The sequence below is a fragment of the Calypte anna genome, chromosome 1 (assembly GCF_003957555.1).
Source record: "Calypte anna isolate BGI_N300 chromosome 1, bCalAnn1_v1.p, whole genome shotgun sequence".
Lineage (NCBI taxonomy): Eukaryota > Metazoa > Chordata > Aves > Apodiformes > Trochilidae > Calypte > Calypte anna.
This window is the reverse complement of record NC_044244.1, coordinates 104,941,812-104,962,386: the sequence shown is the minus strand read 5'-3', so window position 1 is coordinate 104,962,386 and position 20,575 is coordinate 104,941,812. Positions and strand designations below refer to the sequence as shown.

Below are 20,575 nucleotides of genomic sequence, written 5' to 3'. Positions count from 1 at the left end.
CAAATATGTTATTTAATTGAAACAGGAAATCAAGTTCAAAACCTTAACTACAGGACAGAGTTTGGAATTAAATATAGCTGATGACTGACCAGGGAAATTACTGGTAACCTCCTTTTGCTTCCCTCAGCTTAGTTTTGTCATTCTCATATCATCCATTCCTTGTGCAGTACACAAAGTGTTCGGAGATCAACTTAGCAAATAGACAGAACTCTGACTGAGCAACGTGCCAATAACTTCATTTATCATCGTAGAACAATGCAAACAATAGTTCCTGCTGATTAGAAGTATATTAGGGTGATTTTCTTACCAAAAAACTTCCAGGTCATTAATTTTTCTTTTATTGTACAGACTACAACACTTGTACATTCACAATTACCTGTTTTGAAGTTGCTTATTAGAAAATGTTTTCTCCTTATGTCTTACATGTTAACTGTGTTACACTGCTTAAATGATACTTTAGTAACTGTCTGCAAATATTTTATTTATATATATATATGTTACATGATTTTTCTCTACTGTGGAATTTAAGCAGCGTAATCTTCAACTCAACAGGTTTTTTAGGCAGCAGGAGATGTGTCTACTTTAGAATACAGGAGATCACACTCTTGGGATTTCATACAAGACAGGAAAAAAGTCCTGTGCAGTACTCCCAGCTTTCAGCATTAATCCTTTCTGTGACCTTTGACCCTTCTTACAAGATGGCATGGTTCCCTTATTCATACATTATGGTATGGTATCTTCTGCTTTGCAAAATCACATTAGGAGAGCTATGATTCCTAGTTACAGCTAGGAAAGCCTATGCAGTCCAGAAATGAGGGCTGCAAAGGTATCTTTGGAATTCCTTTGATTCACAACCAAGCACAGTATCAGGCCAGTTTCCCAGCTGCTGGCAGGTATATGGGGCTGACAGAGTATCCAGGAAATAATGTGACACACAGACATTCCCCAGGCCATGCTGGTGCATCAAGCTCTATGCTGGCAGCTAAGAGAGTGCTCTGCAGCCCCTGGCCCTGATTCAGAGAACCGTGGGCCAGGAGACTCTCACTGACCTGAGTGCTGAAGAATTAATAGATTTCTCAACAGATATATTCATGCTTAAGGGTACTAAAGTTAATACCCAAATAAAAATGGGGACAATATGAAAAACAAAATTTGTAGTTATTTGGACAAGGTTTTTGAAATTATTTCAGTAGAGAAACAATGTATTAAAAATAAGGAAAAACCTCTGTCTTTGTCCTGAAAATTCTAGTGCTGTTGTAGATCGTAGAAAATTCCAAATTGGGCATCCAAATCAAGGCATGACACAGTGAAGAAAGAAGACCGCAGATCTCAGTGGCCCAGGTGCCAAGCAGAAATTTGTGGTATTGATCTCAGAATCCTACCTTTTAGCTATATTTTTTCAGCTAAGTGTCTGCAGAGCTGAAAAAAAATGCAAATCATGTGTGGTAGTAGCTTGTTCCCAGAAGTATGCAGACAGTTGTTACTTTTAGTCTTCATTACTTCATTTGGGTGCTATTTCTGGAGAAGTCTTCAGCTATTCAATTCCAAGCTAGCCACTCTCTTCCAATATTTTCTAACTTTTCTAATTACAGCCTAAAATTACTATTTCAGTCACTTTTCAGTTTTATGCTCTCCAACTTCCCACATCCAATAGATACTGATAATTTCTTCCCACCCCAACAAGAACATCCAGACTTTTGATAAGAACTGGCTTTTTTTTCCAGGTATTTCCACACGCCTGTGCACTCCACTGGAAAAAAGTTCCAATATGACCACTCTGAAAACTAAAGAGAGATGTTTTCCTAGCCCTTACCTGTGCCTTCATTTGACTTCCTCACGCAGAACAGAACTCGTCATCTAGAAGGCATGGCATTTTTGCCCACTTGTGGTTGCTTTCTTACAAGATCAAAAACAGAAAGATCACAAGAATTTTGCTCTCTCTTACGAAGCAGAACTCTTCAATTGTATTTTGGTGTGTACTGTACCAGTGTCACAGCATGATTTTATACTTTGATTTTATCTTCAATACAAAATTAATACAAGCAGCATCAATTCCATTCTGAGACTATCATGCTTTCCAGTCTTGTTTGTTTAGAGGAACCTCTAAATTCTTGCCACTTGGGCACATAGAATCAAATATACTGAATCCTCAACTCAGCTGGGAACTGTCATCACTGTTTTAATATATCAACTTTTTCAAACAATTTAACCTAAGCATTGCCAAAGCAAAGGCAATGCGCCTCTAAAATCCCCAGAGTGCTTTTCAGTGACTGGAGGTAACTGGATTAGCTATAGCAGAAAACACATAGGTAAGAATACACAAATAGTAAGAAAAAATTGCTTTCTTGTCTAGTTTTCAATCCTCTGCACCAGCAAGCAAGCTCAGGATGAGGGTAGCATTTAACCCAGGAGCCATGGACCAATGACCTAAGAAGTACTTAACTGATTAAAAGTATTCTAGTTGATTAGGGTGCTCCTCCTCATTATGTTTTAAGTGAGATATGCACAATCTGTCAAAAGGTGCTGTAACTGCTGCTGATGTTACAAGAGACTCATGCTTACCGTGCATGTTCAGATCTATGTGGTTCACAAGTCTCTGTTTCATATACAGCATAATCCTCTGCAAACTATGTATGGTCCTCAAGGTTCCCTCAACACGCCACTCAGATTTTTTCACTGGCCAGATGTCAGTGTTGTTGGACACAGTCAGATGTTGCACTCACAACTTCAGCAGATGCTTTTCTAGCCCTTGTATTCCAATTGCTCAGGTTCCCACTGCTGAACAAGAAAATAGAAATTAACCTTCTGTCCTTTCTATGAACTTCCCAAGATCTTGGTAAATTTTTACCATCCTAGAATTTAACAAACAAGTGTCTACAGATAAGCTGGGGATTTCCATGTGTACAGTAATAGATTCTGGATGGTGAAAGGATAGCCGACTGCCAATAGCCAACCCTCTGACCTTTGGATGGCCTTTTAACATGGCAATGTCTGTGCAGAATATAAATGGTCTAGAGGAGTAACTAAGAAAAGATGAAAGCCAACTCAAAGTTGTAATTAGTGAGTCCCAAATAACTCCTGATTACAAGAGAAAGAGATGTTTTACTGAGAGCTTAATAGAGGAATAGATATGCATATATTCATAACCACAAACCACATTTTAGATTTAGTGGTATTCTGGCTTTAAAAAAAAATATAGCTAGCATAAGCTTCAATCAAGGCAGTCCCAGAAATATTTGAAGATGGCATAAGGCCACATTGCTGCAGAGAGACTGCTGCACTGTCTCCCTTCAACTCCCCTTGTGCCAGCCCAAGGCTTTGCACAGCCCTATAATGAGCAGAAAAGCTAATGGCTGTCCTGGCTTCTTTTGGGTTAGTCTGAATGCAGATCAGATCTTTATACAATTCACTGCATTGTTACACAAATGTTTAGCAAGAGATTTGAGAAAAGGGGAAGGAGAATGCAGAGGTGAAACAAGCAGACAGAGATAGGACTGCCTTTGTGGCCAGTGTCCTTGCTTAAAATACTGGACCTAGTATGTGGAATCATTAAGCAACACTGACTTCATGATTCTGGAATATTATGAGTAGAAGCAAACATGAGTGAATTTACTTTTTCAAGCAAAAGCAGCGCTTAGGAAGAAGCTTAAATTGGAGTGACCTGGACAGCTGAAGTCCTGAGTAAGAAGAGCTGAGTCTTTCAGCCCCAAATTACTTATTTAGCTCAAGCAGAGCTGACCTAACAAGAAGTACCATGCAAAGCTGCAATGGGTACTGTTGGCCTGAGTGAGATGACTTTGCTTTTTGCTGTAACATTATGCAAGCTACATTTCCTGCATATAATCACTTGAGAGACTAATTAAATAACTGTTTTCATTATTGAAGACTCAGAAGGAGATTGTCACCTTCTTAGTAGGTTGGATGCTCACAAGGTTAACATGCTACGTTGCCAGGTGGTAATAACCCTTGATTTAATTTCTGAACTAACATTTACTAATATTTTGATGAGACACGTGCTTTGTAGAGGCCATCCCTGAAAAATCAGAATTCAGATGTTATGAAAAGGTAAATACTCAGCCTTTCTTGTTATGGAAAGGTTATAAGAAATGTTAGCTTGAGAAGTGTTTCTAATAGTAAAATTTAATTTCTTTAGCATCCTACATACTATTGCCCTGATTCCTTTGTTACTTGTCTTAGTGAAAATCAAGAAAGAAAGAGAATACAAAATTTTTAATACATCTAATACATTTTTAAAATACAAATCAGTACTGCTTTGGGCATCATAATTCAAGTCCAGGTTAGCAATCCACCTACACAAGAGATAGGATACTATAGGAAAAGAGCTTTGGAAGAATGCAAAATTTCCAGGAAGCAGTTTTATCATTTACTTATTCTATTTCCTATCTAGAAAATAGTGCACTGATATTAAACCTTGCAACACTGAAAAAGCTACATCCAATTTACATTGAAAATGTAAAATACATGGTAACGACAAATCACTGTACACCTGCCTGAGGTTATGAAGGGTTATTAGTCACAGTGAACTGGAACACATCTTGCAGTTACAAATCAGCAGTCTAACCACTTGAACCATCCTTTCCCTCTGGCCTGAAATGAATGTCACTGACTAGAGTGCATCTAACTATTGATATAATGCATGTGACTTCATGCTCCTGACTCTGAAAAGCCTTCTGCACTGACTTTGGAGTAAGCACCTCCTGTCATCTTTATGCCTAACAATTGAGTACAGAAGTTGCTTCATAAAAGACTTTCTGGTATTTGGGCATAATGGAAATTTCCTTCTTTCCTAGATGCATCGTGAAAAAGATACACTGGATAAAATAAGAGGGGGATAAATGGGGTTATGCCCCCTATGCCAGCCCCCAGCACTTCCTTTTGGAAGTGCCTACACTCCTTTGTCGTGATAGTTAAGACCGAACAGGTCCCCTCTTCTGTTTCAAGTGGCATTTGCCTCTAAGTACATCAAGCAAACCTATCATACACAGATTTTTTTCAAGTTCATTCATAGGGTGCTTTATGTAGTTTTGTTTTCTATCACCCCCCATTGTTACAATGACTGTTATGTGTTACAGGCTGAAAGTGACTAACTTTTAAGAATTATGGGATGGCAAAACTGACCCTAGTCTGTTCCTGAGGTTGCATAGGCAATACATATGGTGATTTAATTAACCTTGCAAGCAGCACAGCTGTGCTGCAAGGGTAGAGAAACTCAGTCTCCACTGGGTTACAGGCTTCTGAACTACACAGCCTAAATGCAGCAGTATTATTTCTAAGGCCTTGAAGTTCCTGTCTTGAAACAGTGTGTCCTGTCTTGAAACTGCTGCTGACTCCAGGAGTCCAGCCTGGACTTTCCCAGGGCTGCCCTGCAGCCTCGGTGGTGACGTGAGAGTTATTTGGGGAAAAGGGGAAGGAATGTGGTATCATTTTTCTGTATATTTCTATATATTTAATATTTTTTCCTTTTTATCATTACTGCTTCATTGAAGTTGTGTAATTTAGTTTCCAACCCATAAGTCTCTCTCCCTTCTCTCTCCTTTATTTAATAGGGAGGGGAGGGGGATTAACAGAGCATGTTATTCAGTTTAATTGCCGGCCCATAGGAAAGGCCACCACCACCCAGCGCTCTGACAAAGATGTAACGAGCTGCATGCACGTAGCACAATGAATCAAGCTACACCAGCTTTATTATTTCACAAAAAAACGTTAACTGGGCTCCTTTCCAAAGTGAGATGAACCATCGACTTTGATAGGTTTAGTTTACCTAAAACTAAATGCACAGACACACAGGACAAGTTACTCCTTGCGTTATCAGTCTCCAGCGGCTAACCCGTTCTGTCCATCTTGGCACTCTCCGAGAAGCTCAAAGGCTTTTACTCGGGGGCCGGGGCTGCGAGAAGAGACAAACGCCAGCCCAGGGATTGCTCCAGCGAGCGACGGCTCCCAGGAAACCCTTCCGAGGAGCAGCAGCTCCGCCGGTACCCGAGCGCCACCTCCCGCCGCCTCGGAGCTCACAGCCCCCGCCGAACCGCTCCGCTCCGCTCCCCACGCCCCGCCCCGCCATCGACCTTCCCCGGGCGCAGCTCCTCCTGCCTGCGGGCAGCGCGCTCGCCCTGCCGCGCCTGCGCTCCCCTTCCCTCTCTCCCGTCGTCCCCGGTGAGCGGCAGCGTGTGGTCGGAGAGGAGGCGAGATGGCGCTGCACGTTCCCAAGGCCCCGGGCTTCGCCCAGATGCTTAAGGAGGGGGCGAAGGTGAGAGCGGCGTGAGGCGGGCGCGGTGCCCTCAGGGGGATGGCGGGGCGGAGGGGGGGGAAGTCTGGTCCTGGCGGTGCGGGGAAGGTTCTGGAAGGCCGCGGGGCCTGGCGGCTCCCACGGGGCGGGACGGAGGCCTGCGGGACGGAGGACCGTGCTCCCCGCCCCCGGGTTTGATTCCCGCGGCGGGCCTTGCGGGGCGGGGGTGGGACCGGGACCGGGTCCGGCCCCGCTCCCGCTCCGCCGACGGGAAGAGGGTGGTGCCGGCGCACGCGGCCTTCGAGAAGGCTCCAGCGGAGCCGGGATCCCTCCTCCTGCTTCCTCGCCTTGCCCTGTGGGGCTGCCTCCCTCTGGGGGGTGTGGGGGTGTCGGTGGGTTCCTGTCTCCCGAGTTGTGCGCTGGCTGTGGAAAGGAATCCCGGGAAGGCGTTTGGGCTGCAGAGCTGAGGGTGCGGGGATGCGGGTGTTCCGTGGCTCTTGCTCTGTGGCTGTGCCCGTAAGAGAAGTGCCTGTGCCAGGACTGCAGAACAGCGTGGTTTTCATCTCTTTTCCCTAAATTCATTTTCACTGAATTTAAGGTTAACGTACTGTGGCTTTTGGTAATAAACAAGGACCATGCCTGATAAAGTAGAAGCTTTCTTCCAAAAGCAAGCAGGGTTGCGTTTTGGTTTCTTGGGTTTTGGGCTTTGTGTTTTGTTTTTATTGCAGGAGAACATTAAAAAAAAAAAAAAAGAGTATTTCTGCTTGTTGCTGCTTAATAGATAGGAAAGTGAAGTTAGCAACTCGGAAAGCCCTCTATTTTTCTTTACTGAATCTTTTTTGGAGTCAAAGGATGGCGTATATCAAAGGCAGGAGTGTGAGGAAACAAAGCAGTTTAAATACTGATTCTCGAATAGAGAATTTGTAGCAAGAATAGCAACAGCTGTTTTTTACAAAATAGAGGGAAGTGCCATTCTGAGAGACTTCTTTTGTATTTAAAGGGTAACTACTATTAAAGAGTGCGTTTCTCCTTTATCTTATGGCTGTGCCATAGGTTCTACCCTGCTGCTTCTTCAGGTACTTTCCCATGGCCGTCCTTGTCTTAAAGTTTTCAAGCTTATGTCAGTCTAGTCAGGTTCTCAAACACTAATATTTTATGAATCGTTCTTCTGAATTTTCACAACACACGTTTGAATGTAGAACTCAGTTAAATGGTTTTCATGGAGCACAGATTTTTGAGTAAAGAAGCATGTACACAATCACATGCTTACAGTGGTCTTGCCCCTCTTGAGTCCAGTATTGGTTATTTTCTGTTTCCTTTTGATGTGCCACTATTTGGAAGATTTAGGGGGTGCAAAACGTATTGAAAATGTGGTGACTGTTCAAGTTTCTCTTCAGAAACTTACTTAGCCTGCTGACCTGCCCAGTTGAAAAGGAGTACACAGTGGTTCTTTTCTCTGTTTTTTGGTAAGGCTTGGTCTCCATTTAAACTGTACTTGAAATACCAAATCTACATCTAAAACCTTCATGGAATCAGGTTATTGCTGCTTTTATTAGGAGTGGCTGGTTCATCCCTCTCATTTTTTCTTATAGAGACTAATTGTGAGCAAAACATTTTTCTTTATAGCATTATTCAGGACTAGAAGAAGCTGTCTATAGGAACATCCAGGCATGCAAAGAACTTGCTCAAACCACCCGTACAGCTTATGGGCCAAACGGTAAGTTAATCCTAAAACTATTATAATGTTTTTCAGCAAAATGTTAGTTTAGAAGGCAAAATCTACCTTGAAACATCTCTTTGTTTCTTGAGAAGACACACTGGATTTGCTCTAGAATTCTAGTCTTTTTGGCTTTACAGATTAGGCTTGGTTAGCTCTTGAATTACATATAATATACCTGCCTTTGCCAGGTTTTTGTACCAGTTACTGTGTCATCTTTGGTGTTGTACTGCTGTGTGGAGGACCAACAAAAATTAAAGACAGTAACATTAAAGACATAATGAACGTAACTGTACCGTGTCGAGTCAAATATACCAAAACAAGAGTTGTTTTCCAGTATCAAATTATATACAAATATTCCTGAAGAGAAAGCTGCTTACATAGAAGTTATTGACTTCTTATTAATGTAACACAATTCCAAGCATTGCTTCGCAAAAAATCTTTTAGATTCCTTAATTGTAAATGGGGGTGATGTTTTGTTGTTTAAGATACACCTGAAAATTATGAAACAGCATCTGTGTACAATATGATATTTTCCTAATTATTTATTTCATTTCTTCTTTCTTCCCTGTTAGGCATGAACAAAATGGTTATCAATCATCTGGAGAAGCTTTTTGTTACAAATGATGCTGCTACTATCTTGAGAGAGCTGGAGGTAAAGTTTCTTGCTTCAGAAGATGTCTGTTGTAAGCTAATGTTTGTGTTCTTGGGTTGCTGTGGTTCTGAATGTTAATAAGGAAGCACGCCACCATCCCAGATGATTTACAAATGTCATTTTGTAAATAATTTACGTGTTTCACTGCATTTGAGAAATAATACAGAACCGACATTGAGGATGTCTGATTCATGTTGTAAGGGGAATGTTTAGTTTTCCAATTATTTTTCTTTTCATGTATTTTTGTACTTCTGCTTATTAGGGAAGCTAGCTGATTAGTGTCGTTAGATATAACTTGAAACAAGAGTTTATACTCCATACACAGAAAAACCTGGAGCTGTAGTTGAGTTAGGATGTTAGTAACTATGATGTGTAACTTCTTGTAAAGGTCCAGCATCCTGCTGCAAAAATGCTTGTGATGGCTTCCCACATGCAAGAGCAAGAAGTTGGAGATGGAACAAATTTTGTTCTTGTTTTTGCTGGAGTTCTTCTGGAGCTAGCAGAAGACCTTCTGAGGATGGGATTATCAGTCTCAGAGGCAAGTTACATTATTATTACAATTCACATGGCTTGAATTCAGATTGGTGTTGGTCAGTATTCTTGACTCATAATGTTATGAATTGTCTGCTTCCTTATGAAATAATTTTTGAGATAGAGATGTAGAATCCTGAAAAGCATTATTGTCTCAGAACATCAGTCCTGACAAAATGGACATTGTGCTTGGGTAGAGGCCTCATTCCATAAGCCACCTGGACTCTGTTTTCTCAAGGAGAGACCCTCATTTGGGCAACCACTCTGATAAACAGGGCCCTATTCTCACAAGAGCAGCCCCTCCTTTAGAGGCCATTCCAGTCAGCTGAACACTGTCCCTGCAAGGGGAGCTCTGTTTGATGCCACCCTGACAGGCAGGACACTGTCCTTATTCCATAAGGGACAGGGGCAGGGAAGCTGCACCCTGGGGAGGCAGAATGACATCTTGTGTGTGCCCCGGGTAAAGACACTGTGCAGAAATAAGGGTTATTGCTGTGTCAGCCCATCTGGAGTGGCCCAAATGAACACCTGGCTTCACAAGAACTGCCAAAGCCCCCCCCTAAAATGTGGGGTCAGATGGCATAAAAGAGGCACACTTGAAATCCTGGATGTGCGCCTGACATCCAGGGGCCACAGCTTCCTACCAAGATCATTGCTAAGGGTGATCTAAGAGTGGTGGTATCTTTCTTTTCTTTTCTTTATCTCTCTTTCTCTGTGTCTGTGTTTCTAACTTTTATCATGGTACATAAGGGTAATACAGTTTCTAATTTTAGGTACTACCCATTGCTTTGTTAATTTTTGTTGTAACCTGTTTTGACAATTTCCTGAAGTTTTGCTAAATTGTAATCCATTGCTTTGGAAGTACCATCATTTATAATTCTGCTAGTTGTAATCTGACATGCTTTATAATCTTACTCATTTTTAAGTAAAGTTGTGTTTTTATACAAATCTCCTGGGTAATAATCCTACTCACAGAGTACTGCGCAGAGAATTCCGAACTTAATCTCGTTGAATGGGTTTTTAAAAGAGATAATTACAGCAGGATTGGGCCCAGCCATACCTAGGCTCTAGGAAGCAAGGGGGTCCAGTACAAATCTTTTTGGGTTGACCCCCACTCTGGGGAGCTCTACCCATGCCCACTCTGTGGGATGTGATATTTAGTTTGGCTCTCACCTCTGGGGAGCTGTGTTCACTTTGTGACATGTGAGTGTGCTGCACCAACCGATATATAAAGAACAGTATATGTTTTGCTGCTTGTGATTACTTGCTTTCTTTGTAAGCTTTTGCATTTCTTAAATGTTTTATGGGTCTTTGAAAAGGAGTATGAATGAACAGTGAAGTGGTGTAGTGAATTTATTTATTATTTGCTGCACAGGTGATTGAAGGATATGAAAAGGCTTGCAAGAAAGCCTTAGAGATTCTTCCAGACTTGGTGTGCTGTTCTGCAAAGAACCTTAGAGATGTTGAAGAAGTGGCATCTTTGTTGCACACTTCAGTGATGAGCAAACAGTATGGCAATGAACAGTTTTTGGCAAAGCTGATTGCTCAGGCCTGTGGTAAGTGAAAAAGAGCAGATTTGTGTATGCATCTGAAACACTGAGTAGGTTTGCTTATGGTTACTACTACTGTCTTCATGTGACATAGAAGGTGCATTTAGTCTTCCAGGTTGAATTGAATGGAAAGCTTTAGCTTCTGAATGTAGTATAACCTTTCTTGTGCTGCACACTTCATTGGTATTGTTGCTCAGAAAAGGTCTGTTTGTTCTCTTAAGTGTTTTAGTCCTTTCAAAGCAGAAACCCATCTTCCTGTTTTCTCCCATTAGGAAGTTGTATTACATTTCAGGTAAGCTACTGCTAGTCTCAGAAAAAGAACAGTGAGACTGTAGCTGTGCTGAGTTGTTGCTTTCTCCCTTAAATTTCCCAGAAAAAACTTTCACATCTAGCTTAAATGTTTTCTTAGAACAGTCTGGGTTGGACTTCGCTCTTGCATGTAGATGTGTAAATGGCTTTTCAGTCTTAATTTGCCTGAGCAGCCTGAACAGATATTGCTTTCTGATTACTCATTGTAAAGACAAAATTTCTGTTTCTCTTGAAGCAGGTTATTAGCAGATTATAGTTGCCTTATTGAGACAAGAATCTCAAACCACTGAACTTGAGAATTTGAGTACTTAAGAACAGCTCCAGACATTACTTATGGTGTCACTGTTCTAATTTATTAATTAAATAATACATACTTTTTTTCCTCCCCCAAACAGTTTCTATTCTTCCCAGTTCTGGTCATTTCAACGTTGATAATATCAGAGTGTGTAAAATTGTGGTAAGTTGGAAGATGCTAGCTTTACTGTATTATTAAGGTAAACAGTCTTATGAAAGTTAATATCTAGCTCTTTAAAAGTGCCTTTCCTGTTCTAATAACTGTTGTGTTATAGTATGCATAAAAAGTTTGGAAAATGAGTCTCTACACTCCTTGTCCAGTAGCAGCATTCAGAAATGAAAAGCATTAATATTGAAATTTAAATCAGAGCCATCAACTTAATTATACATGGGGTTGTTGCATCTTTATTGTGGAAACAGTCACAAGATAAGGACAAGATGCAGGCTGGGTGACATAGAAGTCTAATCTTGGATTCATTTAGCCAGTGGGATATTAGGCCTCAGTATGGTATGTAGGATTGGAACAAGTTTATATCTATTAGAAATTTCCCCTTGTGATTTTTTTTTCCCCAAGCTAATAAAAACATAAAATTTGAGCACAGAAAACTAATGTCTTGGGCTTAACTTGGACTGCCAACCAGTCCTAAAATGGGAAACTGTAAGGCAATGTTTGATGTTGATCAGCTTGTCCTATTTTTTTTATGCTCCAATGCAAACTTAGGTTGCTTCATTGAAATGAATATAAGGATTGTGTTTCATAAAATGCAGTGCAGGTTTCTGACAATAATCAATAATATGACTTCTCTCATTGCATTTCTTTCCTTTCAGGGTGCTGGTATCTCTGCATCCTCAGTACTGCATGGCATGGTTTTTAAAAAAGAAACTGAAGGAGATGTTACTTCTGTCAAAGATGCAAAAATAGCTGTATATTCTTGCCCTTTTGATGGTATGATAACTGAAACTAAGGTATGTAGTAACTCAAAATAAATTAGATATCTATTAATGCTCATGTGCTCTTATTTTTAGGCTTAACTATAAATATTCTTGACACTTAGTGATAGAGATTTTTTTAATATTGAGTTCATTAGTTTAAAAAGGTTTGTAGAAAACATCTGAACCTAGTTTTGCTTTACAGGGTTTTTGAGGTTGGGTTATTTGAGCTGAGCTACATGCTAGAACGTCTGCATCTCAGCATTTCCTAGGAATGCTAAAATTGCCCCCTTTTGTTGTTTTACCCCAGTGTCTGGGAAGGGTGGCAGTATTATAAAATAGAATGATTTGAGGTGTTTGGACAGATGGGAAGACAAAACTTGCATGCATGTCTTAAAACATTGGATTGGTAACAGTATGTGTTTTTCACTAGGGCACAGTACTTATAAAGAATGCTGATGAGCTGATGAATTTCAGTAAAGGAGAAGAAAATCTAATGGATTTGCAAGTCAAAGCTATTGCTGATAGTGGTGCCAATGTGGTAGTAACAGGTGGCAAAGTGGCAGACATGGCACTTCATTATGCCAACAAATACAATCTTATGTTAGTCAGGTGAGTACTAGAAGAGCATAAAAACATTTTATCTACCAGGTTTATGAAAGGTACTTGCCTTATTGTTTCTTGCCTCTTAAATTAAAAAACAAAATACTGCAGACTATTTGTTTTTCTAGTGGATCAATGCCTGAGCTGCCATGTGGTTTCATAGCTTATGTTTCTTGATAGTATTTCACCTCTGTGACAGCTAATTGGGGCTTAACTTCTGTATATGGTACTATTATTCTGGTGTAAGGGTCTTTATATAGCACAAATGAAATATAAGTATAAAATCTGTGGGCCTAATACATAAAATATAAAATTTGTGGGTCTAATAAAGAGAGCTTGTGGGGCATGTAAGACTGTACTGTGATGGTTCCTCCTGGTTGCAGCCCTCATGTGATGCTTTAGCAATTATAAGATACCCCTCCACTCATCACTAATGTATTGCTGAATGGAAGAAAAAATCTTAATACTTTCTTAAATCATTCTTAATACTTTTCTGTCATTTTTGTAGGGCTTTAATCTTCTTATCTATAAATAAAGCGTGTTTGTGTACCTTTTAAATACATGCTGCAAAACACGAAGTTCAATTGCTAGCAATAGCTCTCATGTCTCAAACAAATAAGTGATCCTTTAGTGAAAGCTGCAGCTTTATTGGTGATGTCCAAAAAGTCTGAACTTCGGGAAATGGAGTGTAATGCTATAATCTCTGGCATAACAAGTATTATTACAGAGGTGTCGTAAAGATTACTTCGAGTCTTACGTAGTAGAGAAAGCAGCTTAAAAATTTTTATGTATTTGAACTTCTTATTTATAAATTCTTTGAAAATTGTCTTTGGGTAGCATCCCTGAAAATAGGTAAAGTAGAAAAATGCACGAGTGGATTTTATAACTCGATGCATCAAATTTTGATGGCTATCATTAGTTTACAAAGTGATGCCAAGTTAAGAGAATAACTTGTGTTAAAATTTGTTCTGGAAACTTGTTATTACAAAGACTGCTTTTCATCTTAAAGGTTGAACTCAAAGTGGGATCTGAGAAGACTGTGCAAAACTGTTGGTGCAACAGCCCTACCCAGACTGGTATGGACTTTCCAAATGAAGAGCAGAAGGGAGAACTGATAAGCAGGTTCACTTATTAACTCTTGTTTTTCTTTCCAGACTCCCCCTACTCTAGAAGAAATGGGTCACTGTGATAATGTGTATTTGTCAGAGGTTGGGGATACACAAGTTGTGGTGTTTAAGCACGGTATGTATGTTCTGTAGAGCTCCTACTGTTTTGTAGAGCTCCTACTGTTATAGAAATATTATGTTCCTATGTGTTATACATCTAACAAATGTCACATAGTAATGCTCATCTGTCTGAACAGAAAAAGAGGATGGTGCCATTTCTACTATACTCATCCGTGGTTCTACAGACAATCTGATGGATGACATAGAGAGAGCTGTGGACGATGGCGTAAATACTTTCAAAGTACTCACAAGAGTAAGTAACCAGAACACCTCAGTTATCAGAACTGAGCTATGGATCAGTTTGAGGCAAGGCTTTGGCTTGCTTTGTCCTCATTTGCTACCTAGGCTATAGCAGATACTTACATTGTCAGCTTAGAAGCCTTCTTGAGATGTAGAGAAGGCTGTGTAGTACTGAGGTGTAGAGGCCTATGTAGAGAAGGTTGTGGCTGACATCCTTGTGAATAGAGTGTACAAAGAAGATGGTGCTTAGCATGCACTGCATTCAATTTTTCAGTAATGAGGTGAGCTCTTAAAGATAGGTTAATTTTATCACTTTCTAATGACAGTCAATTTGTTGATTATTTCCCTAAATGTTTCATAATGTTCCTTGGAAACCAGGCACAGAACGGAAGCCAGATAGCTTTGTCACCACAGGCTAGGAAGAACTGAGTGGTTGCAAAATAAACTACCTTACTGGTGACAAGACATACTTCCCTTCCCATACCACAGATACAATTTATAGATGGAAAATTTTAGTTCTGCAGAGGTTTTTTGTGGACTTGAATACTTAAATTTTTTTAATGCAAATGGAAGTGTTTGTGTATTTGCTCAGCAGGTAGCATGCAAAAAACTTTTGTGTGACACTAAATATCCTGTACATATCAATACATGCACTTTGATTTGGAGTACAAAACCAGCCACAAGCTGCATTTATGATTGTTTCTAGGAGTTTTCCTGACTTCTGGTTTACATTGATTACTCTTCTGTTCAGAAGCCTAGAAGTTCTGGAGTAGATGCTTGGTTGTACAAAATGCTTAATTTAAAAATGAAACAAAAAGATCCAACATCTTGTGATACTTCTTTACATATTAAGCTCTGTAAAGTAGATTGATTTCCTGCAACATACTTTCTAACAAGTTAATGAAAAAGATGAGAACATCTAAGAGTTCTAATGTTAGTAAACAAAGTTGAAATTATTAAAAAAACGAACAAACCCTACAGCAAACCCAGACACAAAACCTAATGTATTATTATTTTCCTTTTTACAAGAGAAACCATTTTTTTTCCTAAGACTTTTGGCATGAATGAGTAACTTATGATTAGTTTCTTTTACAATGTAAATTTGTTCTGAAGCAGATTTTTAGTAAGCCTTCATGAGATAAAGTTCTGTTGCATTCTTCTTGATATAAATGAAAAAAAGTAAAAAATAGTGTGATGCTTTAGGCAAAACTTTGCATTTTGGCATGGTCTGTTCACAGGATAAACGTCTTGTTCCTGGAGGTGGTGCAACAGAGATTGAATTAGCCAAGCAGATCACATCTTATGGAGAGGTACAAAATGAGCTTTTTGACTTTTTATATGCACACATACATATGTGTACTTAAATATGTATCTGTGGCTTACATATAAATCAATTAAAGATATGGGAGAATACCTCTCCCCCATCTATTGGCTTTTGAAATGCTGATGTAGTTTTCAACTTTGCTTTAGACCTGTCCAGGACTTGACCAATATGCCATCAAGAAGTTTGCTGAGGCATTTGAAGCCATTCCTCGAGCACTGGCAGAAAACTCTGGAGTGAAGGCTAATGAGGTCATCTCCAAGCTTTATGCTGTGCATCAGGAAGGAAAGAAAAATGTTGGATTTGATATTGAGGTAAATAGTCTCCTCCTGTTATTTGGTGCTTTTCAATACAGGGTTCTATTTAAAGGTACCTCTGTTGGTATTAAGTATTTATAGATTAAACCATTGAAGCTCTGTGTGAACAGTCTAGAAGAATTGTTTTGTAGACTTGTAATATTGAAAGGTTGATTTTCATCTGCAAACAGTTAAATTTGATGTAGTATAGTGGCCTTATGTAGGAGGTAAAGTGGGATATTGAACTAGTGTGATGGATGGAGAATAAGTACTTATAAGTACTTATTTTGTGTTCCTGCTTATGGATTAGGAATGAACGTTTTGTGAGGGGAGAAGATGAAATCAGAAAACTTAATAATTTGTTCTAAACCTATAAGTTTGAAAACTCAGTGGCTTGCTAGGTAGAAGCCTGAGAAAGACTTGAATAATATTTTTCCCTACAATAGGCCGAAGCTGCTGCTGTGAAGGATATGTTGGAAGCTGGCGTATTAGACACATACCTTGGAAAATCTTGGGGTATCAAGCTGGCTACAAATGCAGCAGTAACTGTCCTAAGGGTAGATCAGGTAAGCTTACAAGTAATTTAAATGCTGAGATGAACCCTTTGCCTCTGTGCAGAACACTTAATGCCAAATGTGTGAAACCTCTGGGAATGTAAGGAATAAAAATATGATACCTGAAAACATTATTTACATTTTTGAAAGCCTGGAAGCAATTTCTTAAAGAGCTCATAATTTGGGATGTAGCAATGTTGTTGCTTCCAAAGGCACACTATTAATGTTTCTTTTAAGATGTGGCAGATGATACTTGTGTTCACAAAGTTTTCCTAACTTCAGTAGGAACAGGATGTAACACAAGAAACCTTCTCATGAATTGTTTTTACATGAAAATCCAATTTCTAGGAAGATGGAATGACAAAAGTCGTAACTTTATATAATTTTGCTGAACATAAGAAAAAATGTGTTTGCATGTAAAATTTCTGTAGATTATTATGGCAAAAGCAGCAGGCGGTCCAAAAGCCCCTAAGCAGCAAGGACATTGGGATAAGGATGACTGGAAAGATGAGCCTGAAAAATAGTATGCAGTAAGCTCTGTGTCTCTAGCAGAGAGGTATCTGTGTGAGTGCATGCATGGATATATTGACAAGCACACGGCAAATGATACCTATCTTGGACACGTAACACTGCTGTCTTATGTGTGCTGATTGCTGCCTTTTCTACTTGTGCTTTTGTGAGTGAATTTTACTCCTAAAACAAAGTTTTTTAGACAAGCTCACTTCTACCTTACTTGTCAGTATAGTAAGTGCAGAACATGAGCCTTTACCCTGGCAGTACCAGTGAACTCTTGCTTTTGAAGTGTGTTTAGATTCAGTAATTCAGAGCAACAGCTCTGAGAATTCTGCTTTTCATAATGTGTGTCCTGCAAATCAGTCACTTGTTAGCATTAATTTTCTGTTGTCTTAACTAACTGAAGTTTTAATTTGCATGCAAAAATGAGGTAAAAGCACATTTTTGTGCATCAGGTCTCAGTTTCTGCCATTTCAAGAAAAAAACTTGATTTTTTAATATCAATTAGATGGATATAAATATTCACTGGCTTATGTTCAGAATGGGGAAACTGCATGAATTCAGTGAATGTTGGCTAGAAGGAAGAATGGGGTAAGAGTCTGATTCTAACCTTATCTTGTTCTACTTCCATGTTTCCTTCAAGATCATTATGGCAAAACCAGCTGGTGGCCCTAAACCTCCATCAGGAAAGAAAGACTGGGATGAAGACCAAAATGATTGAGGAATTAACTGTACTTCTTAAGGGACGTGACTACGAGTTTTTTAATATTCCAGTTGAAGCCTGTCATGTTTTTGCTCTGTTGCCTTTAAGTTATGAACGGTGTCCATTGGAGCACAGAGCTCTAAACACTTCAATAAATGTACTGACTGTTAAAATGGTAACTTTCATTTTATTTGGACTTGGCATGATGAGGTTGCTCCCAGTATGTGAATATACAGGAACTTTTGTCAGGATGACAGTGTGTGGGTGGGCACAGTGGGCTGAGTTTGGCTGCCAGGTGCCCCTTAACAGGACAGAAGCAGAGCAAAACTTGAAAAAGGTCATGCGTTGAGATAGGCAGGACAATCACTTATCAGTTTCTTTCACAGGCAAAACAGATTTAGTGTCTGGAAAATCAGTTTATTAGAGTTGGAGGGTGAGAAACAAGAAAAAATACCTTGCAGTTCACCTCCCTTTTTTCCCATGTCCCAGATCTTTGTTCCTTGCTCCTCTGCCTCTACCCCCCCTACATGGTATGAGGAGTGGGGGCCCCTCCCACAGGGTACAGTTCTTCATGAGGTGCTCCAGTGTGAGGATCCTCTGTATGGGTTACAGTTTGTCAGAAACAAATGCTCCTGTGTAGTTCTTCGTGCACTACAGTTTCTTAGCAGGGAAAGGTGCTCCAGTCTGGGCTTCTCTCTGTAATTTCCTTCAAGGGACTCATCCACTGGCCTGGAGGCCTCTCAGCTGTAGTGTGGTGTTCCACCTCAGTCCTCTCCATGAGCTTCAGGGGGACAACTTAATCCATCGTGATGTCTCTAGGGGACACAGGGCATCAGTGTAAGAAGGACAGAGATGGGCTTTTCTCATCAGTGATGTCCAATAATCACAGAATCATCCCGTTTGGAAAGGACCTCTGAGATTATCAAGTCCAACCCTTGACCCTCTGCCACTGTGGTTACCAGTCCATGGCACTGAGTGCCACATTCAGCCTCTTCTTAAAAACCTCCAGGGACGGAGAATCCACCACCTCCCTGGGCAACCCATTCTAGTGTCTGATCACCCTCTCTGTAAAGAATTTCTCCCTAATATCCAACCTAAACCTCCCCTGGCAGAGCTTAAGTCCATGCCCTCTTGTCTTACTGATGGCTGCCTGAGAGAAGAGACCGACCCCCCCCCTGGCTACACCCTCCTTTCAGGTAGTTGTAGAGAGTGATGAGGTCTCCCCTGAGCCTCCTCCAGACTGAACACCCCCAGCTCCCTCAGCCCTTCCTCACAGGACTTGTGCTGGATCCCTTCACAGCCTCCTTGCTCTTCTCTGGACCTGCTTCAGCACCTCAATCTCCTTCCTGAGCTGAGGGGCCCAGAACTGGACACAGGACTCGAGGTGTGGCCTCACCAGGGCTGAATACAGGGGCAAAATCACTTCCTTGGACCTGCTGGCCACACTGTTCCTGATCCAGGCCAGGATGCCATTGGCCTTCTTGGCCACCTGGGCACACTGCTGGCTCATGTTCAGCTTCCTGTCAATCCAGACTCCCAGGTACCTTTCTGCCTGGCTGCTCTCAGCCACTCTGTCCCCAGCCTGGAGCTCCCCATGGGGTTGTTGTGGCCAAAGTGCAGGACCCGGCACTTGGCCGTGTTGAACCTCATCCCGTTGGAATCAGCCCAACTCTCCAGTCTGTCCAGGTCCCTCTGCAGAGCCCTCCTGCCTTCCAGCTGATCCATACTCCCCCCAACTTAGTGTCACCTGTGAATTTGCTAATTGTGGACTCAATCCCCTCATCTAAATCACAGATGAAGACATTAATCAGAACCTGGCCCAGCACTGATCCTTGGGGGACACCACTGGTGAGCGGCCACCAATTGGATCAGCACCGTTCAGCACCACTCTCTGGGGGCCTCCAGCAGTTCCTAACCCAGCACAGAGTGCTCCTCTCTGAGCCCTGGGCTGACAGCTTTTCCAGGAGAATGCTGTGGGAGACGGTGTCAAAGGCCTTGCTGAGGTCCAGGGAGACTTCATCCACAGCCCTCCCCTCATCCACCAGGCTGGTCTCCCAATCATAAACAGGACCTGTCCTTTCTAGCCCCGTGCTGGCTGGGTCTGATCCCCCTGTCCATCCTGTAGGTGCTGTGTGATTGCCCCCAGGATGATCTGCTCCATAACCCTGCCAGGCACTGAGGTCAGGCTGACAGGTCTGATATGGACAAAGGGCAGTGGGTGCAAAGCTAGAGCACAGGAGGTTCTGTTTAAATAATAAGGAAAAGCTTTTTCACTGCGGGTGACAGAACACTGGCACAGGCTGCCCGCTGAGGTTGCAGAATCTCCTCCGGAGATATTCAAAACATGCCTGGACACATTCCTGTTTGACCTACTCTAGATGATCCTGCTGTGGCAGGGGGTTGGACTTGATCTTTCGAGGTCCCTTCCAGCCATCAACATTCTATAATTCATTTTTCTTACAGGCATTGATTTGATCCTCACTCTTTATGCTCTCAAAATGGCATTCTGATAGCACTGAACTGCTTCTCATGCTAATGGCCTTAAAAATAAACACTGAGCAGCAACAGCCAGGATGATGCAGGGGACTGGAATCTTTCAACTGAAGCCCCTGTTAAGATTCTTCTTGGAAAATAAACAGCTTACATGTCTCAGAGTAGCTCGAAAGGAGAACTGCACTTGAAATTCAAGCCACTTCAATAATTAATTCTTTTATTACTCTTGCAGTACTGCTCTATTTCACAGCCAGAAGGGAGTGGAAAGCTAAATCAAGCCTGGAACTATCTTATGCCTAAATAAGGCTGCCCATACAACAGCAGACATTAGTGCTTGCTTTATAGTTACTCACTAGGTTAACTGAAAAATATGCTCAGCAAGTTTTCAGGAGG

At 41.0% G+C, this 20,575-nt stretch overlaps 1 protein-coding gene across 3 annotated transcripts; it reads left to right on the top strand.

Moving 5' to 3' along the window:
* The first annotated feature begins 6,083 nt into the window (after positions 1-6,083).
* CCT8 (chaperonin containing TCP1 subunit 8) lies at positions 6,084-17,862 on the top strand. 3 transcript variants are annotated; one of them, XM_030455595.1, is made up of 16 exons: positions 6,117-6,268; positions 7,874-7,964; positions 8,540-8,619; positions 9,008-9,157; positions 10,526-10,706; positions 11,405-11,466; positions 12,132-12,269; positions 12,667-12,845; positions 13,846-13,912; positions 13,991-14,078; positions 14,200-14,315; positions 15,541-15,612; positions 15,773-15,937; positions 16,366-16,485; positions 16,905-17,003; positions 17,630-17,862. In XM_030455595.1, the coding sequence occupies exons 1-15, from the start codon at positions 6,209-6,211 to the stop codon at positions 16,995-16,997; spliced, it is 1,662 nt and encodes a 553-aa protein (XP_030311455.1). In that variant the 5' UTR covers positions 6,117-6,208; the 3' UTR covers positions 16,998-17,003; positions 17,630-17,862. The 3 variants fall into 3 exon arrangements, with proteins under 3 accessions (XP_030311474.1, XP_030311455.1, XP_030311465.1); XM_030455605.1 differs by having other exon boundaries at positions 16,905-16,996; positions 17,630-17,716; XM_030455614.1 differs by lacking the exon at positions 16,905-17,003 and having other exon boundaries at positions 6,084-6,268.
* The last annotated feature ends 2,713 nt before the right edge of the window (positions 17,863-20,575 follow it).